We start from the raw sequence: 12,652 nt of genomic DNA on the forward strand, positions 1-12,652 counted from the left end.
AAGTAATTTGTCACTTAATAACCAAATTGTTTTGCCAAAAGAGTTTAATAACACAAACTTTTGTATTTTATTTTGGAATATTGAGGGTTTCAGTAATATATTTAATATTGATAATAGTACTAAGGATTTTTTATTAAAATATAATGTTATCTGTTTTCAGGAAACTTTCTTGCTAAATGATAAAGTCTCTTTACCATCTTTTTTAAGAAAATATGTCCCTTTCGTGGCACCAGCATGTAAGACCAAAACAATGGGTCGTCCTAGTGGTGGATTATTAACTTTAGTTAAAAAAGTCGATGGCGTTGATACTAAATTGTTAATTAGCAGTAAATATGAGCTGTTTATACATTTGCAATCTGAAAACGAGGAGCTTGTCATTGGTCAGATTTATTGGTCCCCTTCTATAGATATAGACATTTGTTTAGAATCCCTCGAAAGTGCTTTTATTTCAAATAAAGAAATTAATAATGCCCAGAACTTAATTATTGGTGGAGACTGGAACTGTCGAATTGGCAACCTTAATCAACTTGATTCAGACTGTTTCCCTCAAAACGGAAATTTTTATGAAAATCGTTTCTCACTTGATACAGTTACGAATCTTAGAGGTAAGAAATTAGTGAATCTAATGGAGGATTGGGGGATGATCGTGCTAAATGGGAGAGCTTTAAACGATTGGCCGGGACAGTATACATGTTTTACATATAACGGAGCCAGCTCTGTCGATATGATCTGGGCTTCTTATTCTACATTTGACGTAATTCAAAATTTTAACATACACCCAGTCCCTGAAATTTCCACTCATATTCCTTCTTCGGTTTGCAGTAAACTTTTTAATTTTTCTTTTAACAATAATCGCCCTTCTTCCAAAAATAAGAACTTAATTTCTAAAAACGTGTTTGACTGGGATCCCCAGAAACTAATTACCTTTTCTCTATTTCTTTCTACTTCCCCTGCATTGTATTTCAATTCATCTGACTCCAATGAACTTTACGAAAATCTAATTGAATGCTTAATTTCTGAAGCAAAAAACTCTCAAGTCCAGGCAGTTGTCACTACTAATTTATCTCGCGCACAGACTTACTCTAAGAATAATGCTTGGTTCGGACCGGAGTGTAGGGTTGCTAAGAGGGAAGTTAAGGTGGCTTTTAAAAATTGTAAATTATACGGCTTCACCCCAGAATCGCTAAATAACTATTTAGCTTCAAAAAAATTATACAAAAATACTGTTAAATCGCATAAAATACAATACATAAATAATAATTTAAATGTTTTGGCTAATACGAAAAATTCTGCCGAATTTTGGAAGTGTGTACGACTCTTTAAAGGAAATTCTAATGATAGCCTATCACTTCCGTCGGAATCGCTGATTTCGTTTTATCGTTGTTTTTACACATCGCCTATGAATGCTAATATTACATTAGGCAATCTATATGATTCTTACTTAGATTCGGATATAACAATCGAAGAAGTACAGCGGGCTGTAAAATCTGCTAAAAATAATAAGGTTGTTGGTACTGATGCAATCCCTTTTGAATATTATAAATTACTACCACCAAATTTTGTGCATTATTTAGTAAATTTATTTAATGTTATCTTCCACTCAGGTAGAGCACCCAACAAATGGTCAGAAATTAAAATTAAACCTATTTTTAAAAAGGGAGATAAGTTGGATCCTAACAATTATAGAAGTATTGCCCTCGTTAACACTATGATGAAGCTTTTTACTTCTGTCACAACCCAACGACTTTCTAATTGGTCTGAACAAAATAACATTATCCCCGAGGAACAGAACGGATTCCGTGAGTCCAGGGGTTGTATTGATAGCATATTCACACTGAGCTCTGCCATAAACTTGAATATCATTAAGAAAAATAAATATGTCTTTGCCACATTTGTTGATATGCAGAAAGCATTTGATTCAATCGACCATACTAACTTGTGGTGCAAACTTCACTCGTTTGGAATTTCTCAAAAAATAATAATCTCATTAAAAAATATTTATGACAAAGCTAATATGTTATTAGATTATAATTATTCGCTTTCTGATCCGATTAATATTACCAGAGGTGTTCTCCAAGGAGAAACAGCTAGCCCTCTTTTGTTTAATCTATTTATTTCTGACATTGCTGATTTTTATAAATCAAAAAATTCATTTGGTATTCCAATCTCCAGCAACTATGATCTATCTATTCTATTATATGCGGACGATATGGTTTTTCTGTCTGATTCGTGGCATGAATGCCAAAAAAAGCTGAATTTCTTGAATGAATACTGTAGTAATAATTCACTTACTGTCAACACTGACAAAACCAAAATTGTAATCTTTCATAAAGCTGGAAGAAAGAAAACATTTAAGCCGCTTGTTTACAATAATCACGTTATTGAGGTTATTGCATTTTTTAATAGAATGCGCTATGTATAATGACCCTGGGAACAGATATCTATGTAAGTACATTAGTAAAAATTTCCCTAATATTACAAATTTGCACAACTTATTAACAATTAATTCTAAAGAAAAACTAAATAACATTTATTATTTTGCATTAGAAGCTTTAAAAATACGACAGCTAATATTATTGTAATAAGTAACTTAATGAAACATGTGTGCTTCTATTATTATTGTCATTATTATTATTCTTACTTCAACAATAGTTATTTTCGTACTCTGCCCTGTCAAACTTAATAAGAAGTGCAAAATCTAAAATTGAGAATCTTAGGTTGTCATGTTATGTTTAGCCTATTTTTTATAATATTATTGTATTTTTTATCTATCTTTCTTTTTCCTTGTTTTTTGTTTTTTTTTTCTTTCAGTTTTCCAGTCATGTAAATTTTCTTTTATAATTATTGCAAGAATTACTTTTATTTCATAGCTTTGTTTAAAAAAAATTATAACCAGACCCATTTGTAAAGAGTGTAACTCTAAAAGCAAATAAATTTTTATTCTATTCTATTCTATTCTATTCAGTCCTGAAGTAGTCTTCACCTCGGCCACCCTAGCCACGTTGTCTCGCCCATGATGAAGGTTGACTATTCGGCCTATGGACCATTGCAGTGGAGGGAGGTTGTCGTCCATGATCATGACTACTTGTCCTTCTGCGGCCGGGAAGGAAGGCGAATGCCATTTGAGCATGGCCTGCTGCTCGAGGAGGTACTCCTTGTGCCATCTTTTCCAAAACTGGTTGACTGTAAATTGTGCCATGGTCCACTTGGAACGAAGTGCTGTGCGGGGAGTTAATGAACCGTCGGTAGGAAGAGCAGTCATTAACCGCATAATGAGAAAGTGACCTGCCGACAGCACTTGCAGGTCGTCTGGCGAGGACGAGACAGCGGTGAGAGGTCTGGAATTTAATATGGCTTCAATTTGACAAATGATTGTGAGGAAACACTACATGGTGGGCTCTTGAGGGCCTAACGTGACCTTCAGTAATCTTTTAGTGGATTTAACTGCTGCTTCCCAGAGGCCTCCAAAATGTGGTGCTCTAGGAGGGATGAAATGCCACTCGATGCCTCTTTTGTTGGATTCTCTCAGAATGGCCTCCTGAGACTTGGCGTCATTTAATAGTGTGGATACCTCCTTGAGTCTTCTTTTGGCTCCGACAAAGTTAGTGCCATTATCCGACCAAATGTGACTTGGCACACCTCTCCTGGCAACGAAGCGGTTTAGGGCAGCTAAAAATGCTTGTGTTGTGTGGTCTGTGACTAGCTCCAGGTGTATGGCCTTGGTGGAAAAACAGACAAAAATGGCGAGATAAGACTGGAGGACTTTGGCTGAACGCAGGGAAGCAATATTTACGTTGAAGGGGCCTGCATAGTCTATGCCAATTGTGGTGAAGGGTGATGAAGCGCTGGCTCTTCCTTCGGGCAGTTGCCCCATGAGCGGGTTGAAGGGTGTTGGCTTGACACTGAAACACTTGTTACAGGCTCCCAATTGTCGGCGGACAACATTCTTACCATTGACAATCCAATATCGACTTCGCAGAAATGCGTGAGTGGCAGTGGGGCCTACGTGGAGGTTGGCTATGTGGGCATCTTGTATGACCAAGGCCGTGAAGGGGTGTTACGAAGGCAACAAGGCAGGGTGCTTCTGAGATTCGGGTACAGCGGACAGTCTGAGTCTCCCTCCAACTCGCAGCACTCCATCAGTGTGCAGAAATAGGCCTAAGGTTTAGACGAGGCGTAGTCTAGGCCGGGGGGACTGAGCATCCTCAATTTCCTCGGAAAGCGAGGGCTGTTGGGCTCGGACTATTAGAACTCGCAGGGCTTCGCTACGTTCGTTTACATTCAATGGACCTGACATACGATGTACTGGATCTCTAGTATTGTGGGCGAATCGCAGGCACCAGGCCACTACATTCTGCAGAGTATACAGACTGTTACGCCACCCTCTACAAACACAAACACCGCTGGAGAAGGTAAGCTCAGTGGAGACGGGGGGGGGGGGGGGTAAGGAGAAATGAGAAAACAAGAAAGAGGCAATATGCTGAATAATAATAAACAAATAACAATACTAGTGATTAGAATTAAAGTTAAAACAATACTCGGATAATAAGGGAAAACAAAATAAAATAAAAATAAATTTATAATAGAAACTAGTTACCTAGTAACAGCTTCTCCTTTAGCAAATCTGTGTAGTGCGCCCCTGCTGGCCGTTACTCTAACCAGATCACTACTTCATTAAATAATTAAATTTATTGTCCATGTGAGATGTTGCTAGGGGTTTAAATAAAGATTCAGGGTTATGAAAATATTATTATTGATCACAACAAAAAAAGGTCTTTTTACAGCAAAATACAGTATCATAAACCCTGCTTAATACTGAATAATACAAAACTTGATTACTAGGTAATGAAATAATTGTCCTCAATAGAACCAGAAAACTAGTCACTCTTATTACATTGCCTACACTTACAGTCAATCCCAGGCCTGGTTTTGCTCCAATCTACCCTTCTTTCCTGGGCTTCTTATGGGAAGCTCGCCACCAGTCAGGTACTATTCCTTCCTGCCGCCCTTTGGGAAGTAGAGGTCCTCCGCTCAATGAATCCTCTCCCAGAGGCAAATCCCGCCAAGGTGATTTCTTTTCACTCCAATTTGTTTTGGCTCCAACCAGCTCGGTACAACAACCAATTTTCCACTCGTAATTAATTCTTTCTCAAAAAATCCCATCCGTCTCTATCTCCCATATGTTGCTCGCGTCGTTTCCCCCCCCCCGCTGCCCTCTTCACACAGCCATGTGCTCTTCAAGTATAATTTTATCCACTTTCTTCATTTCTCTTAATTAAATTTCCTAGATTTATTTTCTTAATCCCCGATTTTACCTAATTCTAACTAACTGACCTGAACAAAATCTAGGAATAATTACAATCATACCCTCAAAATTGGTTTCGTTTGGAAAAGCTGTTACATCGTAACATTCCCTCTCCTTCCTGAAGAAAGAAGAGACAGGCAAAATAAGTTAATACTAAACCAATAAAGGGATATAATAATAAAGGAATATATTAATAAAGGAATATAATAATACAGGAATATAATGACATGGGAATATAATAGTTAAGGAATATAACAATAAAGGAGTACAAGAAAGACAATGTAAATATAATAAAGGATAAAGAAAAGGCAGTATGAAAGGTATGTTCAGGGGCTGAAGGACTGAGCAGGTTGCTGGGTGCGGTGTTCTACAAGTTATCCGGTCTCTGGTTGCGGCTTCATTTCTTTGGGTGCCAGATACCCAAATTCCGGCCGTTTTCATCTCCTAATTCGTAAGCGGTGTTGGATATCTTCTGTATCACTGTACACTTCTTATATTTCGGCGCTAACTTACTAGAAAAGTCTTTAGAGGCATCAGACAAGAGAAACTCCCTCTTCCATACAACCTGTCCTGGGGCATAACTCACTTCTCTTCTCCTCAGGTTGTAGGTTCGCTTGGCCTTCTCATAGGCGTTGGTCAGATTCTTCACTACTTCACTCCACAAATATTTTACCTTGCTAAATTTTTGGGCGAATGCCTCTCTTGCCGCGACGTCCAGTTCATCTGGGTTGGTAATGTTCTGCTGGGCGTTGTCGCTGCATGCCTGTAGCTCTCGCCCAAAATTTAAATACACGGGTGTATACCCCGTACTTTCATGTTTCGCAGTCCTTAGAGCGAATGCTATTTTCTGCAGCAGCTTATCCCAGTGCTTCTGATTATCATTGACGTATGCCCTGATGGCTGTCTTAACGACACGGTTTACTCTCTCGGTGGGGTTGCTTTGCGGATGGTAGTATGGTGTCCGAACTGCCTTTACCCCGTAGTTCTCTAATAAGGTTGTAAATTCCTTACTCAGGAACTGGGAACCATTATCGGTTAGAGCGACCTTAGGCGATCCAAACACTAAAAATACTTGGTCCTCCACAAATTTAGTAATAGACTTAGAGGTGGCCTGTCTTAGTGGGTGCAGTAGCACATATTTAGTGAAATAGTCACAGACCACTAGAATGTACCTATGTTGCTGAGAACTCCTAGGCAGTGGACCCATTATATCCATGGTAACGACTTCCCATGGCTGCGACACTTTGCGTTGTTCCCCATAATACCCAGCAGGTTTCTGCTGCTCTGGCTTATTCGCCATGCAGGTTGAACAACGCCTAACGTACCGTGCCACATCGCTCGTCATGCCTGGCCAATAGTATCTCAGCGCTATCCTCTCCTTAGTCTTAAAAATCCCTAGGTGCCCTGCCGTCGGATTATCATGGCATTCCTTTAAGACCTCCATCCGCTGATATTTTGGGATAACCAACTTCCAGGGGTCCTCTGATTCTAACAAATCCTTAGCATCCTTGACATATTTCCGAAGAACTCCACTGTCTAGATTCCATAAGGGGTACTTTTCGGGGCATGCTTCTACTTCGGCTTTCATCTTTTCGTACCAAGCATCACACCTAGAAGAGTCTGTAATGGCACTGAGTAACCCCTCGTTCACTCTAGAGAGTGCATCAGCCGCCTTATTTAGCTTCCCGGCACGATGAACGATTTCAAATTCGTGTTCTTGTAATTGCAGGGCCCACCTTCCTAGCCTGCCACTGGGATCTTTCAGCGTCATTAACCACTTCAGGGAACTGTGATCGGTGATGACCGTGAACTTTATGCCCTCCAGATACGGCCTAAATTTCTTAATTGCCCACAACACGCTTAAACACTCCAGCTCCGTTGCTGAAAACTTCTCCTCTGCATTTGTGAGTGTTCGGCTGGCATAAGCAATGGCCTTCTCCCCATCTTCGAAATTTTGACTCAGAATGGCACCAAGACCTGTAGTGGAAGCGTCTGTCTGAAGGACAAATGGGCGTTCGAAGTCGGGGCAGGTGAGTATCGGTGCTGAAACCAGTCGATTTTGGAGTTCCTGTAGAGCTCTTTCCTGTCGGTCTTCCCACACAAACTTCTTGTTTTTCTTTAGCAAATCCGTCAACGGAGAGACTAAAGTTGAAAAGTTAGGCACAAATCTTCTGTACCAACTTGCTAACCCTATAAACCGCCTTACCTGTTTTGCGGTTGTAGGTCTAGGGAAGTTCAAAATAGCGGACACCTTCTCTGGGTCAACCCCAAGGCCATCCTCGTTTACAATATATCCTAGGTAGCGAAGTTCGCTCCTACAAAACTGACACTTTTCCCATGATAATGTCAGGCCAGCCGCTCTTAAACGCTCGAGAACATCTGCTAATACTTCTCGATGCTTCTGAAAAGTAGGTGTGACGATAATGATGTCATCCAAGTAGGCGAAGACGTACGGTTCTAGCGTGGGTCCCAGTACGTTATCTATAAGTCTTTGCCATGTGGCAGGGGCATTATGTAGACCAAACGGCATGCGGCGAAATTGGAACAACCCTCTATGCGGTACGGTGAAGGCCGTGCGCTCTCTACTGTTCTTCTCCACAGGGATCTGCCAATATGCGCTCTTGATGTCCAAGGAGGAGAGATACCTACCGTTTCGTAAACGATCCAATATGGCCGACATATACGGTAAAGGGTACGCGTCTCGTTTGGTGACTTTGTTCACTGCCCGATAATCCACACAAAAGCGGTACTTCCCATCCTTCTTCTTTACCATGACAACTGGCGATGACCAACCGCTACTTGATGGTTCCACTATCCCATCCTTCAGCATCGCGTCAAGTTCCTTATTTATGGCCTCTTGTATAAAGGGAGACACTGGGTAGTATCGCTGTTTCAGTGGGGGTTGATCTCCCGTGTCGATGATGTGTTCCACTCGATCCGTACAGCCCAGATGAGGTGGTGACGCTTCTCGGAACTTCTTGGTGACTGCTCGCAGTTCTTCTCTCTGCTTGTTCGTTAGTCTCTCCTGGCTGATGACTCCAGTATCTGCAGATACACAGGCTAGGGCCGGATCCCCTGACTTATAGGTAGCCTTAGCTATGTCCACCACAAGTGACATTTCCCTCCAGAAGTCAATTCCAAGTATCAATTCCACACTCAGAGATGGTACAACTAAAACATTCAAAATCTTAACCGCCCCATTCAGTTCGAAAGGCACCACTGCAAAGCCTTCTACAGCGCAAGTCCTTCCATTTGCCAGGGTTATCTGTTGGTTATCCGATGGCTGAAGGTTGATTCCTAAGGGGGATAACCTTTTCCACAACCTGTCGTTGATTACTGTCCTCGTTGAGCCCGAGTCAAGTAATCCACTAACTGAGATACCCCACAATCTCACTTGAAGAAAAGGTCTTCGATCTTCAAGGCTTGGCTGGCTTAATCTATGTGACATCCCGTAACAGAACATATCCTTGACCTCCTCCACCCACTCCAACCATTCTGGATCTTCTCTGGTTAATCTTGGGCGGTGTTCTGAGGAGCCGGTGCGGTGGTCTGCGCCGACCCCTCTGGTCCGTTTCCCGCTTTCTTCCGGTTTGGCCCACAGCGAGTACATGCCTGTGTGCTAACTTTTAGAAGCCCACACCTCCCACAAAATTGTGTCTTCGGACAGCGGCACGCTCTGGCCAAGTGTCCTGTCTGCCCGCAGTTCCAACAGACCGGACCCCTATACGTCGTTGCTCTTCTTTCCGGTTCCAGCTGAGTTCCGGATTCGCGAATGGCTGACACCGGTGGTAGCAGTTTCCTGGTTCGATGACCCAGTGCGGGTTCAAGTAGACCTCTAGCTGGCGGCTCTCTATATCTTGCCGCTCTTTGGGTCCATATCTCAAGGTTGCAAAGAACTGATTCCAATTCCTCCACTGATGAATAGGTAGCCTGTGCGAGGTGAGGTAGATGGTCGCTCTTAATATTCTTCTCTAGTATTCTTAGCTTTTGCTCTTCTGTCAGTGGAATGCTCAGCCGGTTAAATAGGCTTATCATCTTGGCTACGAACAATGATGGCATCTCGTCAGACCCCTGAGTTCGTCTGCGTATTTCATCCATGAGCCGGTCGTCATAGTCAGGATCCTGGAAGGTTTTTTTCAATCCTCGCACCAATTCTTGCCACGAAGAGAATTCTTGTCTCTTAGCTCTAAACCATATTTTTGCCGTACCAGCTAACAAATCGTCGAATCCTCGGAAAACTTCTTCCTGCGATACGTTTCTTGAGACCATCCGTACTTCGACATCTTCCAGGAAGTTGGCCAAAGTGCATCCTGTCTCTTCACCTGAGAAAGTCAGGCCCCACTTGTATAATTTCGGGTCCCGTCTCGAAACATGAAGTACGTCATTCTTAGTAGAGGTGTAGGCGGTAGCTTGCATCTCGGGGAGGGTATTTGGTGTTAACGCCCTCTGTGGTACACTCCATCTGACCTCTGTTCGAGTCGGTTGGAAATCCTTTTCTAATGCTAGTTGATCCAGATCGGCTACGATACTAGCGTGCTTCCTTTGCCTTATCTCTGGATAAGCTGACCCTGCTAACCGCTCCGTTGATGATGTACCCACAGTTGACTTCTCCAGCTGAATTCTCAACTCTTGTATAGATTCCACTAACTCCGCAATTTGATCTTCCAGCCCCTTCTCCGGTACTATACGGTTGCATCGCTGGTAAGTGTGCAGCAGTCGCGTTTTAAGGCGCTTCAGTTCACTTGATTCGGCATCTTCATCACATTCTTCCACCGCTCCCTTCAACACAAGATATTTCTTCTCACAAATTGTGAATTCCGAGTTGGGGTCCAAGTTTGCAACACAGCTGGAATCAGGAGGGACATCTATGGATAAGGCTTCATGCAGCCTTCTCCGCAGTTCCTGGCAATTACCTTCGGAGGTTATTTTCCTTATTTCCAATTCGTACTGCAACTCTTCCTTCAACAGCCTATACACATCCATCATAAAATTCTCCTTCCGGTCCGAGATAAAAATGTCAAAATGATCCCTTAATTTGTTTTATTATTTGATTTTCTCGAGCCCCACGTTGGGCGCCAAATAGTTACGCCACCCTCTACAAACACAAACACCGCTGGAGAAGGTAAGCTCAGTGGAGACGGGGGGGTAAGGAGAAATGAGAAAACAAGGAAGAGGCAATATGCTGAATAATAATAAACAAATAACAATACTAGTGATTAGAATTAAAGTTAAAACAATACTCGGATAATAAGGGGAAAAAAAATAAAATAAAAATAAATTTATAATAGAAACTAGTTACCTAGTAACAGCTTCACCGTTAGCAAATCTGTGTAGTGCGCCCCTGCTGGCCGTTACTCTAACCAGATCACTACTTCATTAAATAATTAAATTTATTGTCCATGTGAGATGTTGCTAGGGGTTTAAATAAAGATTCAGGGTTATGAAAATATTTTTATTGATCACAACAAAAAAAGGTCTTTTTACAGCAAAATACAGTATCATAAACCCTGCTTAATACTGAAAAATACAAAACTTGATTACTAGGTAATGAAATAATTGTCCTCAATAGAATCAGAAAACTAGTCACTCTTATTACATTGCCTACACTTACAGTCAATCCCAGGCCTGGTTTTGCTCCAATCTACCCTTCTTTCCTGGTCTTCTTATGGGAAGCTCGCCACCAGTCAGGTACTATTCCTTCCTGCCGCCCTTTGGGAAGTAGAGGTCCTCCGCTCAATGAATCCTCTCCCAGAGGCAAATCCCGCCAAGGTGATTTCTTTTCACTCCAATTTGTTTTGGCTCCAACCAGCTCGGTACAACAACCAATTTTCCACTCGTAATTAATTCTTTCTCAAAAAATCCCATCCGTCTCTATCTCCCATATGTTGCTCGCGTCGTTTCCCCCCCCCCGCTGCCCTCTTCACACAGCCATGTGCTCTTCAAGTATAATTTTATCCACTTTCTTCATTTCTCTTAATTAAATTTCCTAGATTTATTTTCTTAATCCCCGATTTTACCTAATTCTAACTAACTGACCTGAACAAAATCTAGGAATAATTACAATCATACCCTCAAAATTGGTTTCGTTTGGAAAAGCTGTTACATCGTAACAAGACTGGAAAATTTAGTCTCTAATTCCTCAGGGCAGGACATTTCACTTGACACATTATGGGCCTGGGAGCGGATTTCTGCTCCGACGACAAGGTCAGACAAATCGGCACTCACTTGGCCAAGAGACCTTGAAGTTTGGTCTAATTTCAGCCAATGGGGGCCTTCCCAACATAACTGGTGGCTTACTAGCTCTTGGGGTCGTAGTCCACGTGAGGCACAGTCAGCGGGATTTTGTGAGGAGGAAACATGGAACCATTGGGAGGCAGGCACCTTTCCCAAAATAGCAGCCACTCTATTACCCACGAACACCTTCCAATGCGGAGGTGGTGTAGCTGTGATCCAAGCCAGGGCAATAGTGGAATCAGAAAATGCTAGGATATTTTGGGTGGTTATCTGAGGGAACAGCAAACTGACTTTATGAATCGTAAGGGCAAATAGGTGGGCCGCACAAAGCTCCAGACGAGGGAGCGTGACCGGTTTCATGGGGGCCATTCTGGCTTTAGACATGACCAGGCTAATGACAGTGTCCTCAGACTGGGACAAAAGGTAAACCACGGCCGCAAAGGCTCGCTCAGACGCGTCAGCAAAACCCACTAAATAACGCTTAGGATTGGGTAGAGACAAAAATCTAGGTATGTGAATTTTAGACAGGTCAGGCAGGGAGACAGCGAACTGAGCCCATTCCTGGACAATTGATGAGGGCAGGGGATCATCCCAATCAAAGGAGGCTTGACAGACTATTCTAAATATTGCACGAGCAAAAACTGTTACGGGGATCAGCCATCCCAAAGGGTCAAAAACTTTTGCAATCTGACTGGCTAATTGTCTTTTTGTTTGGACATTATGAACGGAACGGACCAGAAAATGGAAGTAGTCTTGAGAGGGGTTCCAACAATGTCCTAGAATCTTTAGTTGTGCCTCCTCATCGTTTTCTAAACAGACTGAGGACATTGCAGGGAGGAGATGCTAAGGGGGTATTTTATCTAACAATTGTGGGTGATTCGATGCCCATTTTCTCAGTTCAATTTGTGCTTGACTCAGTAATTTGATTAATTGATCTCTGGACTGCAATGCCGCTCCTAGTGTAGGGTCTCCCCCAGAAATGTCATGTACGTAGGTGCGATCGCGTAGTATCTCAGAGGCAAGGGGAAAGGAAGCCAGAGAAGTGAGAGCTAATTCCTGGAGTACGCGACATGCTAAGTAGGGGGCTGTCGTGGTTCCATAAGTAACAGTGCA

At 42.2% G+C, this 12,652-nt stretch overlaps 2 protein-coding genes across 2 annotated transcripts; both read right to left on the reverse strand.

Annotated features, from left to right (window-relative positions):
• Positions 1–2,947: 2,947 nt before the first annotated feature.
• Positions 2,948–3,874, reverse strand: LOC141459900 (uncharacterized). Its single transcript, XM_074139460.1, has 2 exons — positions 3,414–3,874; positions 2,948–3,338 (listed from the first exon to the last, which is right to left on the reverse strand). Exons 1-2 carry the CDS (start codon positions 3,872–3,874, stop codon positions 2,948–2,950), a joined length of 852 nt encoding a protein of 283 aa, XP_073995561.1.
• Positions 3,875–11,404: 7,530 nt separating this feature from the next.
• On the reverse strand, positions 11,405–12,367 carry LOC141459901 (uncharacterized). Its single transcript, XM_074139462.1, has one exon. It carries the CDS (start codon positions 12,365–12,367, stop codon positions 11,405–11,407), a length of 963 nt encoding a protein of 320 aa, XP_073995563.1.
• Positions 12,368–12,652: the final 285 nt, after the last annotated feature.

The sequence above is a fragment of the Rhodnius prolixus genome, unplaced genomic scaffold (genome assembly GCF_049639745.1).
Source record: "Rhodnius prolixus isolate KJV_2025 unplaced genomic scaffold, Rpr scaffold_29, whole genome shotgun sequence".
NCBI lineage: Eukaryota > Metazoa > Arthropoda > Insecta > Hemiptera > Reduviidae > Rhodnius > Rhodnius prolixus.